The following is a 23,632-nucleotide window of genomic DNA, read 5'->3' as shown; positions in this document are numbered from 1 at the left end:
AACCCCCCCCCGGGCTCACACGCTTGCCGGGATCACGCGGGGATTAGCAGAGAGCAGTCTACCAGAAATCGAGAGGGAATAAGACCAGCCAGAAGCACAGGCACCAAAAAACCCCACGGCACCCTCCAGGTATGCGGGACATGCAGGAGATGGAGCGGTGTTGGTCGCTGATGCTGTGCGGAGGCAGGGAGCGAGAGGGAGGTCACTCGCACACTCCTCCATAACAATAGCAAATAAAGGAACGGAGAGGCTTTGTTGTGCTGGGGAAAATCTAGCAAGAATTGGGGGGGGGGAAAAAAAGCTCCTTGCGGCCAGCTGTCCGCCTCCTCCACCCAACACAAACCGCGTGGACCGATAGTGCTGCGAGCTGTGAGGAATTCCTGTTTCTGAGCGCTTGCAGGATGAAACGAAAAGGTCGGAGGAAAAGGCAGCGCTGCCAGCTCATGATTTTGTCATTAGTCTCACAGTGTTGGATGCAGATTTTAAAGCCCCAGCTGTGGGAGTCGTGGGATATGCGAGAGCTTGGCTTGCAGTAAAAGGTACATTGCTAGACCTCATGTTTTGTAGGGGAGGGAAAAAATGTGAAAATATGACTCCAATACATTCTGATAGCTTACAATGAAGATCAGAAAGAAGAACGATGTAAATAATTTGGAGTTTATTCTTTTTTTTTTTAACCCAGTAAGTTAGACTTGTGATTTTACAGGCAGACCACCGCTCTCCACGGTAGGAATACCAGGACTGCCTTGATATACTGTGCGTGCGGGATAAATATATTAAAGTTGTGCGAGTTGCTCAGATGCTGTGCTAACACTGGTCGTAAAAATCACCTTAGATATAAGGCAGGCTCCTTGGGGAAGGGGCTAAGTGCACTCAACAAATAATGAATAGAAATAAAAATAAATATCAAATGGCCCATAAAATCAAACAATAATGGTAACTAAAAAGTTCCTGGATTTGCTGTGAGAGATAAAATCCCATCAGCGGTATGAAATAACATGAAATACCCCCTTTTGGTTCCTTCTCCACATGACACAAGTCAGCACGCCTGGTCACCAGAGTAGTTATGGAACACATCTTCCTTCCAGCGTCTTATAAATGCATTTTTCATGCTTCGAGAGACCTTCTGGGGTTCGATTTAACTGGGATCTGGGGAACATGTGAAAGGCATTTACAGCATGCAGCACAGCCTGGCTTTTCCTGCAGGGGAAGCAGAGGTGTAACGTTCACAGCTCCCATCCGCCGACCCGCCTGGGATGGAGAGGTCTGCAGCGAGCGGGCGGCCCGGCTGGGCTAACCGTCAGTAGGACCGCCTTAGTGCTGTGCATTTACTGAACCAAAATAATGCACTTAAAATATCTATATGGACCTAAAAAAATATATAAAGGGAAAGTGTTTCTTTTAAACCTTTTAAAGAAGGTGTGCTGCAAAGCTAAAGCTACAGAAAGCGGCCCCAGGAGAAAGTGGAAGGTATCAAATGAAGCAGAGCTGGTGTCTGAGGAAGCCGGACAAGTGCGAGGGTTTGGTGAGGAGGGGCAGAGGCCCCCGAACACCAACAAAATGCAAAGAGCAACCGTCGAGGTGGGGGGCAGCCGGGGCGGGAGCCACGCTCGCTCCCCCAGCTCTGTCTTGCAGGCAGCGCTGCCCGGCAGAAAGGGCGTCAGGGCGAAACGCCGATGACTTACGGCATTAACTTTCATCCGCTGCCTCTCCCGCGTCTCCTCCCGCTCTCCCCGCACCTCGGCGCGCTGACATCTCCTCTTCTGTGTAGGTCGGGTCTAAAATAACAGGGCCCCAAGGTCCTGGCTGGGGTCTCCGCGCGCTGCAGCAATACAAATAGCAAATTAATAAGTACTGCTTCCCTTTCTCCCAAAGGTTTTACAAGGCTTAATTAATGAATGTCTGTAAAACGCATTTGGAGCTGGGAATGAAATGTGCTGTGGAAATGCCAAATATTTTTAATGCTCCAGCAGATTTAGAAGGTTTAAATAAGAAAAATACACAGCTTTGCCTCTGAAACAGATTGCTCTCCTTGAAGCGGAGGGCTCCAGAACATGAAGTTTTCATCAGGCTGACTTGAAAGAGTATTTTCACGGCTTTCCAAGTGCGTTTATTCTCATGTATGAATTCCCCCTTTCCCTTATACAGATGTGGACACCCAGGCATGGTAAATCAAAGAAATTTACCCCCGGTCATTGGCAGAGCCACCGCTATGAATAATTTCCTGAGTTCCACTGACGACTGGAATGCCCTCTAGACTGTCCGCTCTCTCCAGATGCATGCCAGCTTTAAAAATTACACGGACCCTGCGACGCTTGGCCTCGTCTCCGCCGGTCGTTTTGGGGAGAGCCAGGAGCGACTCTGATGCCGACCATGTGTGGGGACGTGGGGCAGCGAAGGCATCTTTGGCACCGAGACGGCACAGCCGGAGCGCCGCAGTCTCCGATGACAAGACTGCACCCTCTGGAGGGTACTGTTGCTCTTGCACAAAGCACTTATGGCAATAAAACCTGGGCCATAATCGTCCAGATGGTGTGGCGGGAGGCTTCGTCCCCAGGGTGATGGGGAGCAGGGCTGTCCGCGCAGTCCCGGGCTGGTTGCACACACGATGGTCCCTGCGGGAGACATTTAATGAGCCGCATGTGAAATCCCAAGGGAAAGCATTAAGTGCTGGGGTGCGGGCAGGGGCCATCGGCTGCTGTGAGATAATGTTTGGCTGGAGGGTGCCGGTGTGAGGAGGGCCATGGTGGCCTGTGGGGACATGACAGACCACTGGGACCCCTCAGCCATGCAGCCCTGACAGACTCCCCAGGTCCCCTCAGCCATGGGGAGGCGACAGCGCCCGGGACCCCTCAGCTGAGGGATGGGGAGAGACCCCCAGGTCCTCTCAGCCACCGGGCAGTGACAGCCCTCAGGGACCCTGTGGCCATAGGGAGGTGACAGACCCCTGGGACCCCTTAGCTATGGGGCAGTCACAACCCCGGAGCCCCCTCAGCTGTGGGGAGGTGACAGACCCCTGGGCTCCATGGCCATGGGATGATGACAGCCCCCCGGCACCCTGCAGCCATGGGGAGGTGACAGACCCTTAGGGTCCCCTCAGCCGTGGGGCAGTCACATCCCTGGGTCCCCCTCAGCTGTGGGGAGGTGACAGACTCCCAGGCCCCCTCAGCTGTGAGGCGATGACAGCCCCGTGGGCCCTCTCAGCCATGGGGCAGTAAAAGACCCCGGAGCCCCATGGCCATGGGGTGGTGACAGACCCCTAGGGCCCCCTCAGCCATGGGGCAGTCACAGCCCCTTGGGACCCCTCGGCTGTGGGGAGGTGACAGACCCCCAGGCCCCCTCAGCCGTGGGGCAGTCACAGCCCCCTGGGACCCCTCGGCTGTGGGGAGGTGACAGGTCCCCAGGCCCCCTCAGCTCTGAGGTCATGACAGGCACCCCTCAGCCGTAGGGCAGCGACAGCCGCCGGGCCCCTCATCCGCGGGGCGGTGACAGGCCCCGGTGGCGGCAGGGCGGCGCCAGGCCCGGCGGGAGCGGAGCAGCTCCCCGCTCCCCACCGCCCGCCGCGGGCCCCGTTCGCTCCTGCGCCTTTAACGCGGCGGCTCCCGCCGCCTCCCAGCTCGGGGCCCGGCGGCGGCGGCGGCGCAGCGAAGATGGCGGAGTCCGGCGGGGCCGAGTTCGCCGCGGAGCGGCCGAGCAGGTGAGCGGGGCCCGGGGCCGGCCTAGGCCGGGGGTCCGAGGGCGGGCGGCGGCGGCGGGGCGGGGCGCGGGGGCCCGGCCCGGCTGGGCCGCGGCGGCGGGCGGGGGCCGGGGGCCGGGGGGAGCCCGGCTGCGGCGGCCGCGGCGCTTCCCCGCCCTCCCCCGGCGTGGACAAGCGCCCCTCTATTCATTTATTTTCCCTTTTATTTTCGGTTTTGCCGCTCCCGGGGGGTCCCGGCGAGGCGGAGAGCCCGGCCCGGTGCTCCGGGGGGGGTGTGCCCTGAGCAGGGCCCGGCGGCTGGGGGTCCTCTGGAACATAAACATCATAATTAATAATAACGCGTTCCCTGCCGGAGTTTATGAGGAGGAGGTTTGAGGAAGGCTCTAAAATAGAGAATATTGTGAATCGCACCCAGAGCCCGTAGGGTCTGTAGAACTGCCGGCTTTGTGGGTTTAGCGAGAGGTTTGTAGAGGCACCAAGTTTTCGGTGTTTCGGGCCCGTTCTGTTGCCCCCCGGCCCCTCGGCCGTGCCCCCAGGCTGCAAACCCCTCCCGGGGTCACCGGTTTGGGGTCCCCACGGGGTCACTGGGCCTTTGCAGGTGACACGGAGTTGGCGGCGGTACCTGGAAGGGTGTTGTGGTGGGTGGTGGTACCTGTTCGTGGAGGAGTTTCTGTTCCCAGGGCTTTTCTAATCTGTCGTCATCCAAAAGTTGCCGTGTTGGGCAGTGTTCAGAAAGTTGTGTTGTCTGTCTCTCGGATGTTACGCTGTCAACCTGTCACTTCACTTCAAAGCATCATTTATCCTCAACTTAACTCTCCCTGCGTTCGCTCCTGAAATAACCACCCTGTGTGTCACGCTGTGGAGAGGGAAGCTCTCACTGTCATTGTTCAGCACTGGAGAAGCCCGTCTGAATTCTCACCTTATTATATATATTATTTTTTTTGCCTAATGACTGCCTGTGTAAACTATACGCTGTGTTGCCTGGGGTGTTTCATTTTATCTCTCTGCACCTCCTTTTCCTCCTCTCCCCGAACAGGAACAGCAGCACTTCTTTCACACGGGTGTCGGCAGGGCCGCTCGCTCGGCGCTCGGGAGTTTCTCAGTGCTGGGTGTGCAGCAGCGAGAAATGAAAGTAATTTGTTTCAGGGCTGCGATAAATCACCCAGAGTGGAGCTGCAGCAGTTCTGTCCCCTGAGCCGTAGCTCCGTCGTGTTCCCTATCACTGTGTGTTTATTTTCTTTGTTAATTTTAAAGTAAAGCCTGTTGAAATTTGGATAGTGCTTCTTGTTGGTCGTTAGTCTTCTGTTTTACGGGATGGATTTATTGGAGAATACCGGGAGAAACCTGATGGGAGATGTTGGACATGGTGCATAGCCTCTATAGAGTGAGAGAATTTCAAGTGCATTCCCTATCAACAATACTTCCTTGTTAGGTGCTTCCACTTGTGATTTTTTTGCACTTACTGAGTGTTTACTCTCTAAGGCAAAAGGACAGAGTCCTCTCTTGCTGTTACACGCATGCCATTTTGGTGGTGCAGTTACTCAAACTGCACGGACAGAATTTCCATCTTTGGAATTGCTACCGCATGGCTGATGCTAGTTACCCGTAAGTATGCTGGCTTCCCCATAGCAAGAAAATCAACTTGTCTGCGGGGAATCCTGCGCTTTCATTCGATAAGGAGCACGCTGTGCGAGTTGGTATGGACAAAAGGCTTTGGATACACTGATGGCATCAGATAAGGCCATTGCTGTGCGTTGAAAAGCAAACAGCCCAAATCTTCTATCTTGAAATAAGCTTCCTTTTTTTCTTTTTCTTCTTTCCCTTCCTCTATGGATAGAATTTCATGAGTTACAAATGAGTTTCATATTTTACTCGCAGCCCTCCATATCAGGTGGAGGGAGAGTTTCAGGCTACATAATTCACTCTGTAATACTTTGATGCTCCCAAAGATGCACTTTGAGACTGGTGAGCAAGTAAGTACAGAGGAAATGGTGAAATCCATTGGTACCCTCGGAAAGAGCAGCTCTCTGTGCTTTAGACACTGAGCCACGTGAGCTCTGCTGCAGTGTTGGTGAGGTAGGGTTGTACAAAGCAGGATGACAAAGATCTAGGAAAAACATCTTTTCAGGTGCTGGAGAGGATGTTATCATGCAGGCCTTTAAGCAGGAATTAATTGGGCTGTCCAGACAAGCTGTTGAGGAGAGCTGCGTGTCTCTCAAATCGGGAATAACCCCTTGAAGAAAGGAAGGCAGCCGGGTTGTATAAACACTTCCCAAAAACCTCCCTAACATTGCTACCCGCTGGCGTGGTTGCTGAAAGCTGTCCCACCTGTCAAAACCAGAATGAATGGGCGAGGACGACCCGCAGGTCTTCCTTATCTGAAAGTCCATATGCCTGGATTCACACCAAGGGAAAGCTGACCTGAACTCCCCTAACCTTATTCCTTCTGAGGAAAGTGGTGGGAGAGAGAGCAAGCGTACAGGAGGATGGAGTAAAGCCGTGTCGGGGAAGATAATGATGAAGGCTGTGACTCTGCCTTGCTTTCATGTTCCTGTCATCTTACATAGCTTCAGTCTTCAATTAGGCTTCTATTTTTTTCCTTTTGAAACCGTTCAAGGATTAGTTTTATGTGCTTTCTGTGTTCTATGCTCTGCCACATGGCAATTTCAAAACAGATTTAGTTGTTAGATCTGGTAGACGTGGTGTAAATGTTTACGCTCTAATTGAATCATTGTAAAAATAACTGCTGCTTTCTTTTTCAACATTGGGAGACTTTGGAGCTGGAGGTTTTATTTAGAACAAAAGTAAACTTCAGTGGTTCTTTAAAGGTTCCTGTCTTACCTCCAAGTGTGGTTTAGCATTAACTGCTTCCAAAGGAAGAGCCTTGCACGGGACGGTCGCTAAGGCGTCTTTTCCAGTTTCTTGTTTAAATGGAAGATAAATGCTGAACTTGCACAGAAATCGGTGACCTTTAAGAAAGGCTGTTCTGCACCTCTGGTGGTCTTGGGTTATTCCGTTCAGGGGATGCGGTGAGGGCGGCACGAAGCCTGTGCCGAACTGAACTGCCCAAGGAGCTGGGAAACATGATGATGTTTGGGATGGGTGCAAGGCGGTCAGAAGGTAAATGCAGAGGATTTGGGTAACGAGGGAAACAGGCTACAAGCAGCCGCGGCGGTAAGAGGATTTGATCCCGGAACTGAATTGGAATTGGCGTTACGATGCCAAGTGCTGGGGCAGCCGCTCACATCTGCTAGAAAACATGATTTCTTTAGCGTGCGTTAAAGGGATGGTGGGTTTTCTTTCTGCTGTCCGCTGTTTCATCATTTTACGCTGCTTTTGCTTGAGATCCCTAGCTGCTCCGAGGCAATAATCTGGAGGGTGGAGGTGCAGGGAGAGGAGGAGAGGCGTGCTGCGGCTCACTGCACGCTGTAGTACCTACTCTGCATGTAACCGGTCCTGTCGTTTTTATTGCAACACTGCCCAGAGGATGCAATCGGATGCCACAGAAACAGGCCGAGACAAACACTGCTCCAAGTGCCTCATAGTATGATTTTGAAGATTTTCTAAGTTTTTTCCAAGGCGTGGAGTGAAGAGCCCGGTATGTTTGTGTGGGAGAGGGTCGCCGAGTGATTTGCTTGTGGGGGGAACTTTCTGCGCTGCTAGGAGCTGCTAGCAGAGCTGAAATGGGCCGTCCCCAGCAGGAACGCAACCCTGTGATGAGCCAGGGAGCTGAGACAGGTCCCAGCAGACCTTCAGGTGAAAGCGGCGGTAGCTATGCCACAGTTCAGCTTTGATCCATTTCTGAAGGCGAAAATGTGATGCCGGAGCGGGGTGGATGGAAGAGCAGGGGTGGAGGGAAGAGCAGGGTGGTATCTAGAAGGCCAGCAGCGAAGCTATGCTTGGGGCTGAGCTGGGTGTCACTTTTGGGGTGGCCTTGGTGGCTCTGCTGTGCTTCCCGACACCACTAGGTGCCTCTCGGCCTTTGCACAGCGGCTCTGCCACGGGTGCTGCTGGGAGAGGTGTGCAGGGGATGGCGGGCGCAGAAAACACCCGCTGCAGCTTCTGCCTGCTAAAACGGCTGCGGTGGCGTGTTATAAAAGGACGGTTCTGCTTTTCTGCGTTTTTTCTGATCCGGCATCACTGCAGCTTTCCTTTCCTAGAGCTGGGGTTGGCAGGGTTTGACCGTAAGGGCATATGGTGGGGGGAAACGTGGAACTGTTTAAGGCAGTGCTGTCAGCAGGAGTATCGAGTGTATAAAGAGCCTGTACTTAGCCATGTACCGTGGATACACAGGCAAATTTTACGTGGTGTAAAATCCACCGTCCTTCTGGGGGTCCTTGTGTGGCTGGCTGAGCTTGGGAGCAAGAGAGAGCAGCTGACTTTTTCATTGCTGTGATACTGCCTGTGGCTGCCAGAGTAATTTATATGCTTAGAGTGATTTTTATATTTGCTCAGTTTGTTCCTGGCTCAGCGGGATTAGGTTTGGGGCTGACAAGAATATAATCATGGTAAAGTTTGGGGGGGGGTGGGGTAGTATCTTTCCGTTCTCGGTCATTGTGAAAATACAGGTTGAGGTTGTGGAACGGCAGGGTGTTGTGGGCGATGGGTGATATGTGTCGCCTGCTCCGGCTCCATGCGCTCTGCAGGACTGAGGGTGCCCCAGGGAAATCCCTGTACAGGACAAGATTCTCTGTGGCAGCTCTGGATATGGGTAGAGAGCACAGAAATGGCCGATCCTGGTAAATGGTCTTCTCAGCCTGACGTTCTGTGCCCCTCCGAGACCCCAGCGCTACCAGCGCGCACATTTGGGCTCACGGAGCCCTTACCTGCAAGTGGCATTGGCCGCTGGTTGCTGAACGAAGAGGACCAAACTGCTTTTCCCATTTGTCCCTGTACCAGCATAAAAATGACTCTGGCTCTGTGACAGAAACATATTTAAGAAGCTTGTTCTTAAATATGTAAATATACCCCCAATTTGTCCCAGGTACAGCACGTACTGACCAGTCCCTCACGTTCAAACTCCATGAGGTGGCACAGAGTTTAATGTGTTCAGATATTTCACCCTCCACCTTTTTTGTTCTGTGCTCCAATGCTCCATTTTACCAGGCCAGCCAGCTTTTGACAGACATCCAGTTTTATTAGCGCTTTTAGCAGAAACTAAAATCCCACCTCCTTTGGCTTGCGAACAACCTACCGATTGAAGCCTGGGAGCAGAATATATTTGTGTGTGTGTGTGGCTGCTGGGCCCTGCGTGAGTCCAGCTCAGAAAAAAAGAAAAACAGAGATTTGGAAATGTGTCTGGGTCGTCTCGGGGGACAAAAAAATATATATATTAAAAAAAAAAAATTGAAAATTTAAAATTGCTTCAACTTGCTGCCTTAACTTTGGGTTATAGGGTTCCCTTGGTTCCAGCCTGGGAGAAGCAGGATGCAGAGTAGCAAATCAGGGGATCAGGAGGACCTGATTTAGAAAGCACTTTAAAATGAAACATTAAGGTACCCCCTGGCTTCCGTGAGATGTCTTTTAATTGCCATTTTCACTAAACGCAAGGCTGAATCAGGCGTGGGTTGGCTGGCGGAGGAGGGCGTGGGAGCCCAGCCATGCCCCGTCGCAGCCCAGCGTCGGGCAGTCCAGCTCTAGGGACCTCAGCTCCCTCTTTGTGAGAGGCACAAGCCTACGGGGTCCCTGCGATACAAATAAGAAAGCGTGGTTTGTTGGGCTTTGTCTTTTTTTTTTTTTAAATAGTGAAAGTTACTTGTTCTCCCTTTGCCAAACCTTAACTTCCCTTAAATTTTGGGACTCAAAGTATAAAAGATAAGAGGCGAGACTTTTCAAACTTCACCATTCAACTTCAGGCATTTTACAGAAGACCATTCTTTTCACGCAAAGTATTACTCCTTCTAAAACTCAGACTGATTTATAATCTCTTTATCTGAGCACTCCAAATTGCTAGTCGCTTCTAAATAGAGATATTAGTCTCAGGCTTTTTACTTGTATTTATTGCCTTTGATGAAAGAGAGGGTGTCAGGAGAGGAAAATGAGTGGAGGCAGCGGAGAGAAATGGGAGAAATTAAGGGAAGGAGGTGGAAAGGGAACAAAGAAATCGATTAAATCATTTTGCTCGCACGTCTTTCCTAAGGATGATTACGCTTCTCTGGAAAACACCCCCTTCATTTGATGTGTTAATATTTAATTAGTTGCTGATCATTAAGCGCTTATTGTTGTTGCTAATTTGGATGGTAAATGTTGTTTCTGCTGGGGTGCTGGTGACAATCTTGCTCGCTGCTGGGAACGTAAGTAGGTTAACAGGGCGGGTATTTTTAAGTCTCATTGCCAGGCAGCATCTAATCTTCCTTGCACCCAAACTTCAAGGAAACCCCCCCGATGCCTTTTCGAAGGGGGGTGCAAAGGCCGCGGGAGTGTTGTCCAAAAGTCCTGACATGAGGCCGTGAAACAGCAAATCTGCAGTAGAGGGTTTAGCCTTTTTGCCCTAACGTAACATTTGTTAGTGCGAGGTGCTGAAAACTCATTTTCATCATTTGGGCATGTGATATAAAGCCTCAGGATCTGAAATATTACAGTAACCATGGCTACCAGTGACTTATCTGAGGGAGTTTGACTTTTGTTTTGATTTTAAGTGTCTTAATTGTAGTTTAAAAATCAGAATCTGAATGTGTTTTTTACTTCGGCATGAAACTAAAGGCATTAAATGATTTGCATTATTAAAATATCTATAATGCTGCCTTTCAAAGGTTCTTAAAGAAGGTCCTTAATATTCATACCCTATGTTCTAAATAAAGTTACTCTTCAGCTTTATGTTAGTTCTGCTGCTCTCATCACAAAAAATTTCTTGCAGGCTTGAGTGCTCAGAAGGTGCCTCGCTGGCTATTTTGCAATCCCAAATCCTTTGTTTATGCCCAGAAAAGCTGTGGCACTACGCACTTGATGCATGCAAGTACACACACACGCTGTTGCTGCTTTTCCTCCCTCCCCTTTTGTACCCCAGCCATGCCCCGCAGGGTCCTACCTTTAGAGCTTGTGTTTACCGTAGAGGCTGGCTGTTGGAAGTTTGCCCTGCTTAGAAATCTTGCCAACCCTCTTGAGTTTCTCCCGTATGAAAAATTACCAAGCACCACCTGCCCAGAGAGTGGGAAAACGTGGGTGGATATTAGCAAGGATGCTGAACTGGGATGGAGAGCGAGCCTCGCCAGCACCAAACTATCCCTCCTTCCAAGGAGGACCATGTTATAAAAGAAGAGTAGGAAGACGACAGGCAGTTGTGTCGCAGAAGATTTTTCTTATTTAATTCAATCACTGAAATGTTATAATCTGGCCTGGTATAATTCTCTCCATTTGTACTTGGGCAGTAGTGGCAAACATGCTGAAATACGAACTCATGCTTGGTAAGCCTTTAATTCCAGCTTTGATGTTTTTAATCATCAGTACAGATTTGGTAAAAATGATTCATTAGCTTGAAACGCATCTCAGATTACATGTGATGTTGTGGAGAATCGAGGAGGCAGAGACGGGGGACGGTTGTTCTTTGGGATGTTCTTTGTGCCTCATCTGAACTGCTTCTTGCAGTTTGGCCATTAAACATCGCTCAGCCCGTCAGCTTTAGAGGCCTCTTGGGCATCCAGCCCTGCATTCAGATGCCTCCTCGCTGCATCTGTTTCTGGTCAAAAAATCAAGCAGAAACATGTCAGCTAAGGATGTGGTCAGCATGCTTGGGGCAAGGATGAGCACGTGGCCAAGCTCCTGCCGTAGGTACAGCAGCAGGAGAATTTCTGGACTTGTTTGCCTTCCCTGCCTGCTGTCGGGCTGGAACCACTCCCTTAACCCTTGCTTTAACCTTTTCACAAGCCTGCAACACGCGTATGGTTTTGGGTTGATTTTCCCCAAGCTACGGTCACATACACCGTGCTGAATTCTACCCTGCAGTGACTGGGGAGGATTGAAAGCAACCTGGCTTCAGAGCAGTGGCTTGGAGGCAAATCCTCAACCCCTGACGGTCCCCTTTTTGAAAATCAGGCACCAGTGATGTTATCGGAGTCTCTGAGGGTGCTGCCCAAAACGGATCGCCCTTCTGAATCAACGTGTCCATTGAATTCCAGCTGTCGCCACTGTTCGTGCCATGGATGCAGTTACATGAATATAAAGACGCCTTTCACTGCTACAGCAATTTCCATATGGAAAGTGGGATTTCTGTTCCGGTAAAGTCACCTTTATACCAATGTATTCATGTTAGAGGCCCCAATCATGTAAACATTTTCAGATCCCCTTGCAGATCACTGTGAAGCCTGTGGGATGTGCAGTGGAAGTGCTGCTTGATGTGAATGGGAGTTTTATGTTTTACGTTTTTTTTTTTCAAAGGATAAATTTGCCTGGGTGCAGCCAGACACACCTGACCCCGCTCCGAGCTTGCATGCTTGGCTCCGGCCGCAGACACCTCTGCAAAGCTCTGCGGCAGGGGAAGGACTTCGCTCAGCGCTGTCCTTTTGAGGACAAAGACTAAAAACTGAGGAAAATTCCAGAAGCTCTCCAGCCCTGCCTCCATCAGAAGGGGAAGGGGAAGGAGGGGAATAAACACTTTCTCACTATTGTGTGATGAAAGGCTTTTATCTCAAAGTCATGTTCTGAACTGCCGAGGGGTGGATGCAACTCTTCCGAAGTTTGTCTGCGCGGCTGTTTCTTCTGTAACAAATTGTTAAGCAACAAGTACACGGCATACTCAGATCTCAAATAAGATAGGGACAGCCTCACAAAGGCACTTTCAGATGTTCAAGGTTTCCCTTTGTGCTTCTTTTTATTTTTTTTTTTACTCTCTGACACCCAACTGCTGCCTCTCTTCTTCCCCTGTTCCTAATGCAGCGCGAGGAGTGGAAAGCAAGGCCGTGCGGCGTAACGCATGCGGTGCTACGCTGTGCCCCGTGGTACGGCAGCCGGGTTTGAGCCAAGCCTGCTTTTATCACAGATCCCTTTTTACTAACCGCCGTGCAAACAGCGTTTGTTGCTGTTTTCTCACCTCTCCTCCCGCTTTGTTTTCTGAAGAGTCTTTCACTTGATTTCTCACGCTTTCTGTGGATTTCATTTTGCTTCCAGCTCATGTGCTGCTTCTAAAAACTCTTTTTTTTCCAGACTGAAGAAAACTGGACATTATCAGTGCTTCTCTTACTGTTCAGTTTTGTTTTGCCTTACCCCCCCGCCCCCCCCCCCCCCCCCCCCGGTAGGATTGTGTAATCATTGGATCCATTTATTCTATACCTGTAAATAGACAAAGGAACTAGTACAGGGAGTTTTTCAGGGGTAGCTGTTCACAATTACCTATTGAAATGAATCGCGCTTGCAAATGTGTTTATACCAGCACAGAAATAGCTACCTGCCCAGGTTTAGTCCTCCATCTACTTTAAATTTACACACTCTGGTTATTAACAGTGCCTGTAAAAGTTAATTGAGAAAAAAGAAAAAAAAAAAAAAAAAAGAGGAATGTTTGTTCAGGTGAAGCTCGTTGTTTGAAGGGGCACCCGCACTGGGAGGGTTGTGGATGTAGTGAAAGCAATCCTATACAGGTAAGCCCTTAGGCTGGCAAAAGGATTATTTAAAGTTGGTCTAAAAAAAAAAAAGCAACACTGAAGAAAATTCCCATGAGATGAATCCTGCAGGAGATCAAGTCTAACGAAGTTACAGTAAACTAGGAGTTACCATCTCCCAGATGAGCTGCCGGTGCGTATTTTACCCATCCGGCATGAAGCAAAATGGGTTTGCGGGGTGAACGGTACTGCGTTCGGAGGCAAGATCATTTCCTTGGTTGTGCTCGGTGTTTCCTCCTTTCGACTCCAGCGAATCAAAGCCATTGTTCTGGAGAGAAGAGTAAAATGAGTTTGACGTGATGAATATTCATGCGCTCGCTCCCTCCAGTCTCTTTCCTCTTTCGCCATGGGAAGAGCTGGAGTGGATAGATGTTTCTTGGCTCGCGGAGTAATGGATAAAGGTCTTGTCAGCAACTGACTTTTTGCTAATCCTTTTTATTATAGAAAGGATGTTGTAGCTGGACTCCGCTCTCTGAACTGAGGCTTTTTAGTATGCTTTGACTTTAAGGCAGGAATTTCAGGTCTGTGCTGCAAGAAGCGCAGCTGACCGGTACCAGTCATCCCAGTAGGAACTCATATGAATTTTAAGGCGCGTTCCCAAGCTTGAGGAGTTTTGAAAGAGATTTGATATCTGCATCCTGCAGCATCCCAAAGAGCTCTAGAGCCGCTCGCACAAAGCGGCCGCCCTCTTGGTGCTCTGATGAACATCACAGATTTCCCCTAACTCGCCTCTTCTGTAAAGCTTGCAGGAAATTGCAGTCCGATAAGTTAGGCAAGTAGCAAGTCCTGTCCATTGTTCCTTATTGTTTGAGGACTGTTTACATCCCCTTTTTGGTTGTCCCATCTCCCTGACTCTTCTCTGACCTTTCTTACTTGTTTCATCCATTGTGTGTGGCTTTTTGTTCTTGTTTAGGTAGTGAACTCTTAGGGACAGCTGTTAGCCAATGATGGGATTATAGAGCCCCTAGCACACTGGGACCTAGTCTCTGTACTATTTTTTTGGCTTTGTTGGTATATTCTACCTAAATAATAATAATACCCTTTAAGTACAGTACTAAGTGCTTTAAGTACTCTCCCACTGTGGAGTTGGGAGCAAGTAATGCAGCTTTCCAGATTCGGTATGATCTGCTTGGGATTTTTTATGTCATGCTTCCATAAAGTATTTCTTGAAATGCAGAGACCAAACAGCAGGGTGCTTCTGAAAACATAAACCTCATCGTGAATACTGGCCCTTCTGCATGTTCTCTTCCCAGAAGGACTCTTGTATATCCAATATCTAATTGGATATTAGGAAGAATTTATGCACTGCAAGAGTGGTCAGGCACTGACACAGGCTGCCCAGAGAGGTGGGGGGAGTCACCATCCCTGGGGGTGTTCAAAAAACGTGTGGACGTGGCACCGTGGGGACATGGTTTAGGAGGCCTGGGGGTATTGAGTTGGCGGTTGGGCTTGATGATCCTAGAGGTCTCTTCCAACCTTAATGATTCTATGATTCTGTGGCTCAGATCCTGAAAAGTAGTTCAGAGTCAGATTAATTTTGCAAATGAATTTAGGATTTCATGCTTCTGCTGGTGGGAGCGGACCCAGTTTGTTGGGCAGGGAGTGCTGGCCCACTATCGTCTTGCTCAGGAAATCTGCAGCATAATTGTCGTTATTTTCAGAGGAGCACAGAGCATCTAATAGTCTTTTCCACTTGTGCGGCGATACTGCTGATGTTCACCTCCAAATGCAGCGTTCTCGCTGACAAGTGCATCTGAGGCCAAGTGAATCCAAGGATGATGCTCTCTGCACTGGGGAACATGTGCGAGAGGCATTGGGACAACCAAGGAAATATTTACGCTGGGAGGGGACTGTTTACAGTGCAGTTCAAACAGTTGATGTTATTTAGAGCGGTCAGTGCTATGTAATATTTTGCTTTTGCTCTTCTCATGAGGGTCAGGCATAAGGAAAGGATCAAATAGGGCTAGCAGGGCTGTCCTTGGACGGTACAGAGTATCTAACAGCTGCAGTCAGGCTAGGTGGTGAGAAGAATAAGCAACTGTGATTCAGTCTCGTGGTTGAAGTCAAGGTCAGGGTGGACTCTGGGGTAGTTGGAGTGTGGGGACACCAACGCTCGTTGGAGATTTTGGCCCCACTAGCTGATGTTTGGATGGTCTCTGAAGCCCATGTGTGCTGCAGCGTGACGGGTTGTCAGTAATGTGAAAGTATAATTTAAAAATTTGGAAGTCTTTTTTGTACTGGGAGAAGGGAATACAACTGAGGCACTGATGTCATGATGTTCTGTGTGGCTATTGAGCTGGGAATTCGTGTTCAAACTGCTTCATGTTACAGTATCTTCCCCAGCATGCTTTGTAGGTATACCACATATTGTTTTAATTTAAAACCAGCCTGTCTCTCTTGTTCTGTTTTTAGCATGGCTGACAAGAACAGCACCCTGAAATGCACGTTCTCTGCTCCTGGCCACAGCACCACTCTACTGCAGGGACTGGCCTCGCTCCGAGCTCAGGCTCAGCTGCTTGATGTCATCCTCACTATAAATAATGAAGTGTTTCAGGTTCATAAAGTTGTCTTGGCTGCCTGCAGTGACTATTTCAGGTGAGAATCCGATAGGGAAGCAGGCATTTTTACCTTTCCCATTGGTTTTCTGTTTCCCCATCCTCCCCCACCCCAACCTCCCCACCACATCCCAAAATCACACCCACGCACAACTCTTTGGAGGTATGGTTTGCCCCACGGATGTTGGTGGGATCACCTGCAGGCACGAAGAGGCTCCGAGTCAGACCCTCTGCACGCAGATGAGGTTTGTTTGACTATGGCCGCTGGGCCAAGACGCAAGATCAAGCCCAGGTCTTGAACCCACCTCGGCAGCCTTGGCTGGTGCTCTGCCTGCTGAAGGAAACAGGCTTTTGCCCTGGAGCTACTTGAGCTGATTTCAAAGTGGCAGTGAGGGCTCTGCAGTGAGTCATCCCATTGAACGATGGTGCCCATTGTAAATACGCTCATGTTATCTTTAAATGCCACTGATCTGTCTGCAGCACTTGCTGTTCGCGGGCTGAAGAGTATGAAGCGTTTTGTGTGCGCATTCCCCAGCCGCCCAGGAGATAGGGGGGAATTGTCCCATCTTGTGTGGGTAGAAAACTGAAGCGCGGAGATGAGTTTTCTCAGCCAAATTAATGCAGAGTGAGCCAGCTGCAGAGCAGGAAGTTCAGTCTTAAGTGAAAAACCGTGTTCATCCATCTTGCCTCTGTCAAACTCTTTTGTTATGGTTCTCTGACTTGGAATGACTTCTCTTTTGAGGTAGGGATCTTTTCTGGCAGTAGCAGCGTCAAGTGAGGGGCATGCTGGAGGCAACAGGTACAGGGAAGGTTCAAAGCAACAGAGAACTCGACCTGGGTGTTGTTCTAGACTGCAGGTCATAGCACGTAAGGGTGGAGAAGGGCCTTTCGGTGGGGTTTGCAATGCCTTGGCGCATAGGTTCCCTCCTGACCTGAGCAGACTGGTTTGTTGAGCGGGTAACCAAGAGCAAAGGGACTTCAGCATCCTTTGGCGTATCTCTTGTATCCCTTCGCCCGTTTCTTCATCTGCTCTGATGATGCCTGCCTTATGTACACACATATTTTCTAGGCTGTTCCCTTCTCTCTCCCTTTGGTAACATAAACCTTCCAAGCTTATCACTCTCCCTAACAGGCATGCAATTAATGATGGAGCTGATCCCCCACCAAATGCTAATAGCACTATTTGTATTCATAAATGCTGTATGCCGTGCCACTGCTAGTGTGTTTTCACTGTCGAAATATAATTGCTGAGTAGGTTTCTTGTTATAACTTCTGTGGTGCTAAGGAAGGTTGTCCTGGGGAACAATGGCAGAATAATCTAGCTTTTGAAAATACTCCGTTTTTATGCAGAAGGGGGGGAGGGAAAAGAGTAAAATTGAGGCATTTATATAATCAGCATTTTAGAACCGTAACACTTTTTAAAGCAATTGCATTCTACTTGAAGATTTGTCTTCATCATGGCAACAATAACGCTTTTCTTTCCTTCTGCATGCTCAGCTCTGTGTAGCTAATGCACGAGTACACATATGTCTGCATATCCTCTGGGGCAGGGGATCAGGGCAGCATGCTGTTCTGTGACATGGGATACGCAAGGGGATTTCAGCAGAATGCTCTCATCTGCTCTATGGACAAATAATTGCGAACAGTATTCCTGGTCACTCGGTTACAGAAAGCTGATTTCCTATGCAGATATTTCCTTATTTAAGTCATTTAGGATTTCTTGGGTTTATGCTGGACGGCAGCAGGTTTCCTAGCCTGGTTTGGACAGGAAACTTGGAACTCCTGTCTTTTGACAGTGTTCCCAAGGTATTCCTTTATTCCTGTGTTGATGCAGGAGAGGAGGGTCTGTTCAGCATTTTTTTTAACTCGCACCTTAGAGTCGCTGCAGCTTCCTAAGGCAGCCCTAATGACACCGTGCCTTCACGATGAATTTACCTTTCCGATGGAAAAGAGTAGGTTATCGATGGTGGAAAAACTAGCCCAAGATGTGCTGGCAGCGGTTTAAAAGGTCTTTTGTATGACAGTCTGTAGCCTGTGATGTGTGAACGATGGCAGTGAATGGTGAAACTCCGTGTCACAGTTCTTCTGGTAACCTGTTTTGACTTTGGCTTCCTCAGAATTGCTCTGCTACTGCTTATTGAGTGCTACACAGAGCACAAACCTTTGCCCCCGAGCTACCCATATATAACAAAAACTGCTGAAATTTAATGTAAACGTATAAAAAACCAAATGTGCTGTTATGTCCCCATCACGCCCACAGGCCCCTTAGCTGGGAAATGCAGCACCGCTCTACAAGAGCGGTTTACGAGATGTCTGTGCGCAGTCCTTGGCGTGGTATGTGCTTCCTGTGGAATTTAGAAGCCTCCCAAGGAGGTGATCTAGGGCCTAATCTCTGCGTGGCCTGGTCAACTGATGTGCTTGCAGCTGTGCTGTAACAAAATATTTTCTTTTTTTCTTTTTTGTTTTTTAATTGCCTGTTAGCCCCCTGCCGTCGTCCTGCAACATGACAGACGTTTCTGAAGTGGCTGCAACTCCCATTTTCTTAAGGTGTCGGGAATGAACCTTGGAGGGGAGGTTCTGCTGTGGTTACCAAAGCCGTTCACAAAACGCGTTGCATCTGCAATAGTTAAGCCGTTCCATAGCTAGCCTACGATACAACGGGCTAACTGAAATCTTTGCCTAGAGGCAGTGCTGCAGCCAAGCTCAGAGGATCGCTGACCTCCTAAACGCAGGAGTCTTCTGAAGGGTATTCTTTCCTCGTGCTCACAAACCCAGTGTACATAAGCTCTTTAGGGTATGGTTACCACCCTCTGCTGGTGCAGGTCCCGTTTTGTCCTTCGGTTGTTGACTAGCATGGATTCATGGGTGTCCAGTGTACTACACTCCCTGCTCTGGTAGCTCTGCCTGCTTCTTGAAGCTTTGTCCTGTGGTCCACTCCTCTGCTGCCAGTAGGATTGGAAAACTTAACTTCCTGATGGCTGAATATTACTTCTTAGCGCACTGTTTATGCCAGCTTTATGTAAGTAATTGCATTCTCCAATTTCTCCTGGCTTTTAGAGATTTAGCCTTGATTTATTCTCCCCCTTCTCCATCCTCCCTAAGAGAATCAGTATGTTTAAAAAAATAAAATGACATTCGGAAGTGATACATCATTTTACATGTATTTAAAGAGCTGAAAATTTTTGTTTGTGTTTTTGACCTCCAGGGCAATGTTCACAGGCGGGATGAGAGAAGCCAGCCAAGATGTGATCGAACTGAAAGGTGTATCTGCAAAAGGACTGAAACACATAATAGACTTTGCGTACAGCGCTGAAGTGACTCTTGATCTTGACTGTATTCAGGATGTGCTGGGAGCTGCTGTCTTCCTCCAGATGGTGCCCGTCGTGGAGCTCTGCGAAGAATTTCTGAAGTCTGCCATGAGCGTAGAAACGTGCCTCAATATCGGGCAGATGGCCACCACCTTTAGCCTCGCATCCTTGAAGGAATCAGTAGATGCATTCACTTTTAGGCATTTCCTCCAGATCTCTGAAGAAGAGGATTTCCTCCACCTGCCACTGGAGCGCCTTGTTTTCTTCTTGCAGAGCAATAAGCTGAAAAGCTGCAGTGAAATAGACCTCTTCCGTGCTGCCGTCCGCTGGCTGCAATATGACCCAACCCGCCGTGCCAACGCCAGCCAGGTCCTCTGCCACATCCGCTTCCCCCTCATGAAGTCCTCGGAGCTGGTGGACAGCGTCCAGACCTTGGACATCATGGTGGAAGATGTCTTGTGCCGGCAGTATTTGCTGGAAGCGTTCAATTACCAGATCCTGCCCTTTCGGCAGCACGAGATGCAGTCCCCTCGCACCACCATCCGCTCGGATGTCCTGTCCCTCATCACCTTTGGCGGCACTCCCTACACCGATAACGACCGCACCGTGAGCTGCAAAGTCTACTACCTGCCGGATGCCAGCGCGCGCCAGTTTAAGGAGCTGACGGAAATGGAGGTGGGCAGCAGCCACTCCTGCGTGGCCGTGCTCGACAACTTTGTCTACATCGTAGGAGGGCAGCACCTGCAGTACCGGAGCGGTGAGGGAGCTGTGGATATCTGCTACCGTTACGACCCACACCTGAACCAGTGGCTGCGTATCCAGGCCATGCAGGAGAGCAGGATCCAGTTCCAGCTCAATGTCCTCCACGGTATGGTGTATGCCACCGGTGGGAGGAACCGCTCGGGGAGCTTGGCCTCCGTAGAGAAGTATTGCCCCAAAAATAACGAGTGGACTTACGTGTGCTCCCTGAAACGCAGGACGTGGGGGCATGCCGGAGCCACGGTAGGAGACAAATTGTACATATCAGGTGGGTACGGCATTTCGGTGGAAGACAAAAAAGCCCTGCACTGTTATGACCCCGCCGTGGATCAGTGGGAGTTTAAAACCCCAATGAACGAACCCAGAGTCCTGCATGCCATGGTCAGTGCAAATAATAGGATTTATGCTCTCGGAGGCCGCATGGACCACGTTGACCGTTGTTTTGATGTTTTGGCTGTGGAATATTACGTGCCTGAAACAGACCAATGGACAACGGTGAGCCCCATGCGCGCAGGTCAGTCGGAAGCTGGCTGTTGTTTACTAGAAAAAAAGATTTATATCGTAGGAGGGTACAATTGGCACCTGAACAATGTGACAAGCATTGTGCAGGTGTATAACACGGAAACTGATGAATGGGAAAGGGACCTACATTTTCCAGAGTCTTTTGCTGGGATAGCGTGCGCTCCCGTTATACTGCCGCAGGTAACGACCCAGAGATAACCGCGCGCGACCGCGTCGGCCCATGAAATCGCCTCGTGTTGCATGTTATCGGGATGCTGTGTTGTTTCTTTGTTGTTTGCAAATGGTATTGTGCATTTTGTGGGCGAGGGAAGGAGAAAAATAGCTTGCGTTCCCTCCTCCATAAAGTCCCTCCTCCTCTTATGTAGTGTTCTGGCAAGCGTGCTTCATCAGAAGCACTTGTCAGCTAGTTAGACTTAACAGATGTTACAGCTGGAAAAAGCTTTTCTCTTTTTTTTTCTTTTTGGTGTGGGGGGGTGCGTTTTGCCAACTTTTCGTATTTTTAACAATGTTACACATTGCAAACACTGACAGCTCAGGAGTAACTAAGTACTGTGGTACGTTTCAAAGAGTTCAGCTGTGATTTTTATTAATAGCTCCAAAAAAATCATTGTACGTCGCTTTGATTTTCAGCAAACAAACAAACAAAAAAGACCAAACCAAAACCTGTATAACATACTGACCTCCAGAAGCAATAAGGGGACAGTGGGAGCTGGGAGAGCTCAGGTGCTTGGGTTATGAAAGCATATTCTTGCTTTCCAAAGGTGACTGGATTTCCCGCCCCCTCCCCCTAAAAAGGGAGTACTGATCCCTGCACACCTCTGGTCTCCGTTGGTTCTTCACTGCTTGGATCAACGCTGCAGTTGCAGCTCCCTTCCTCGCCCCCTCCAGATCGCAGCATGATACTCTAGGCCAGACCTTCTCCCTTAACTGGGGCATCCAGAGTTTGCACCACTAAAGCCATGTTGATAGCTTGATGACGTATAAGCAGGCATGATTTTTTTTTAATAACTGCCAATAACTTGTTTGGCTTTACTGGCAATAAGAGCTCCGCAGCTGTTCGTCTGGGCTGACCCCCTAAAGCAGAGAGCACCCAGAGTTTCTGGTGTAGGACTCCGCTGCCTTTGCCCTTCCCATCGCTCCAACACACGTTCATCCAAACTCTTTTCGTACAGTAAAGGAGGTGGGTGCTACTTCTTCCTAAGCCTGAAGGTTTCCTCCCTTGACTTGTAAATAAGACACTTGGCATCACGAGATGATGGAAGTCTAAGTGGAATGGGGTTTTTGTTGTTGTTGCCAGTGGATATTTTAAATTAAGAGATTAATTTTAAGATGACACTGTCATTTTTGTAAAATCTGTGTTTACTGCACAGAACACTGCTACTTCCTCAATTTTCCTCCAAGCTGTTTTTTCCTAATTAATTTGACTGATTAATGAATTGAAAGTTTCTCCTTTTATCAGGTATTCTGTTTCAAGGGCTTTGTTTTGTATCTGTAGAAGTTTGATTTTGATGTATGCCGTCCTCTTTTTAGAGGAACCGTTGCATTCTGCTGTTAAATAAATACTGTGCTGTAACCTTTAGAGACAATATATAATGTCTGCTCTGCAAATGAATCATCGATCAGGTCTGTGTAAAGCATGGACTCCATACCTCAGATTCACTTAAAGGTATTTTTCCTCTGATAATGAAATCGAAGCACCTTTGGCTTGGTTAAGCTCTGCATTCTCAATTTTAGATAAAACGATGCATAGTTTCATCTGTTCCTATCTATTTGCTGGTTTGCCAATAATAAATTAATGAAAAGTACTTGTTGTTGTATAGTATGCTGAAGTCAGCGGGCAAGCTCCGCTTTCTAGCTCTTAGGCAGTTAATTTACTCCATTCTCTGTTCATTTGGTCTGGCATAGAAGCTAGAAACACTGCAGAATGGTCTTGGCAGATAACAAGCGCATTTTGAAAGGATGAAATGTAACTTGATACAAGCTTCAAAGTTACAAAATAACGGATTTTCTGTTTTTAATGCTTCCATATGTTTATGAAAAGGGTACTCTCTTAGGTTAGTAACGAACAGAAGGTTACGTGCTTTCCTATTTGCGGAATACAATTAATCCTCTTACGAGTGTGTCATTCCTTCATCATTGCCTTTCTAAAATACTTAAGTATTCTTCCCGATGTTATTTAAATTTCCCTACCAGAAGCATTTCTATGGCAGCGATCGATGGTTTGGGTGTTCTCTAATAACGGAGTTTTTCTGAACGTGCAGCCTTAGTGCTCATAAGCCACACCGCATCAGATGGCTGGAGAACCCACGCGATGACTGTGGTTGGCATCTCTTCGTAAGGAAGCCATGCTTTATTTTTCACTTGAAGATTCGAAGGTACGTGTGTGTCGGGGGGTAAAACATGTTTGGCTTCGCTTTTAAGATCAACCTTGCGAAAATAAACGTAACCTCTGTATTAATTCATATTGGAACGATGGCTTTGCAGACGGGAGGATACACAAAGCCGTTCTGTAACTGTATTTAATAAACCAACTCTTGCCTGCCACACAGCAAAGTAGCCTGGTACCCGCCTTCTCATTCCCTGGCACTGCGGGGCGGGTGCTGGGAAAGGCTTCCACGTTCTTTTGGTGAGACTTGCGACAGGGCGCTGCTGTGCACCACCTCTCATTCTTACTGGAACGTTCTTTACATAGCAAAATAAATAATTATTTTTCATAATGTTAGCTAGAAAGACTCTAGCGGTTCTAAATTTAGCAGAGACTGGCTAAAATATTTGTGGAAGTGCGTATCATCCATATTGACAATAAAGTTTGTTTTACTGCTTTGAAGTACGTAGTTGTGGCTCTGGGCTGTTCTGTGCATAACCTATCCGTTCCTCTGAAAATAAACGGGTTTGATTCTTTCGCTGTATTGCAGCAACTTGACAGCTAGGTGAGGGTCTTCACCTAAATGTCTAAGTGATTGTGTTCCGTGGCTGGGTTGGAGAAAACGCTTTACAGGATGCCCCCGTGTGAAAAGCAAGTGGACTGGGCTCCTCTCGTCTTCAAGAATGAGCAAAGCCAGATAAATATTTGATTGCGCTCGGAGTCATTTATTAGTCTCAGAGCAGCAATAAACATTATAGGGGTAAACCTGATTTGGTACATTTTAAAATACCCTTGAACAGATGGGGAACAGTAAAAGCACAGCATCATTAGTTCTA

At 48.6% G+C, this 23,632-nt stretch overlaps 1 protein-coding gene and 1 long non-coding RNA gene across 5 annotated transcripts; one reads left to right on the top strand and one right to left on the bottom strand.

Moving 5' to 3' along the window:
• Window positions 1-539: 539 nt before the first annotated feature.
• On the bottom strand, window positions 540-3,649 carry LOC135316301 (uncharacterized). Its single transcript, XR_010375701.1, has 3 exons — window positions 2,187-3,649; window positions 1,686-1,822; window positions 540-1,149 (listed from the first exon to the last, which is right to left on the bottom strand). It is a non-coding gene; the product is annotated as an uncharacterized LOC135316301 (long non-coding RNA).
• On the top strand, window positions 3,615-23,258 carry KLHL26 (kelch like family member 26). Of its 4 annotated transcripts, none has more exons than XM_064469361.1 (3): window positions 3,615-3,697; window positions 15,700-15,882; window positions 19,048-23,258. In XM_064469361.1, exons 1-3 carry the CDS (start codon window positions 3,651-3,653, stop codon window positions 20,627-20,629), a joined length of 1,812 nt encoding a protein of 603 aa, XP_064325431.1. In that variant the 5' UTR covers window positions 3,615-3,650; the 3' UTR covers window positions 20,630-23,258. The 4 variants fall into 4 exon arrangements, with proteins under 4 accessions (XP_064325431.1, XP_064325434.1, XP_064325433.1 ...); XM_064469363.1 differs by lacking the exon at window positions 3,615-3,697 and adding an exon at window positions 5,238-5,302; XM_064469364.1 differs by lacking the exon at window positions 15,700-15,882 and having other exon boundaries at window positions 3,619-3,697.
• The last annotated feature ends 374 nt before the right edge of the window (window positions 23,259-23,632 follow it).

The sequence above is a fragment of the Phalacrocorax carbo genome, chromosome 19 (assembly GCF_963921805.1).
Source record: "Phalacrocorax carbo chromosome 19, bPhaCar2.1, whole genome shotgun sequence".
In the NCBI taxonomy this organism is placed as follows: domain Eukaryota; kingdom Metazoa; phylum Chordata; class Aves; order Suliformes; family Phalacrocoracidae; genus Phalacrocorax; species Phalacrocorax carbo.
Note: the sequence above shows the minus strand (reverse complement) of the source record. Positions and strands in the feature narration are given on the sequence as shown.

Excerpts from the sequence above, each read along its gene's own strand:
- KLHL26 (XM_064469361.1), top strand. The coding sequence starts at position 3,651 with ATGGCGGAGTCCGGCGGGGCCGAGTTCGCCGCGGAGCGGCCGAGCAG. Across the intron at positions 3,698-15,699 it reads GCCGCGGAGCGGCCGAGCAG|CATGGCTGACAAGAACAGCA; the intron begins GTGAGCGGGGCC and ends TTCTGTTTTTAG. Across the intron at positions 15,883-19,047 it reads GCCTGCAGTGACTATTTCAG|GGCAATGTTCACAGGCGGGA; the intron begins GTGAGAATCCGA and ends TTTGACCTCCAG.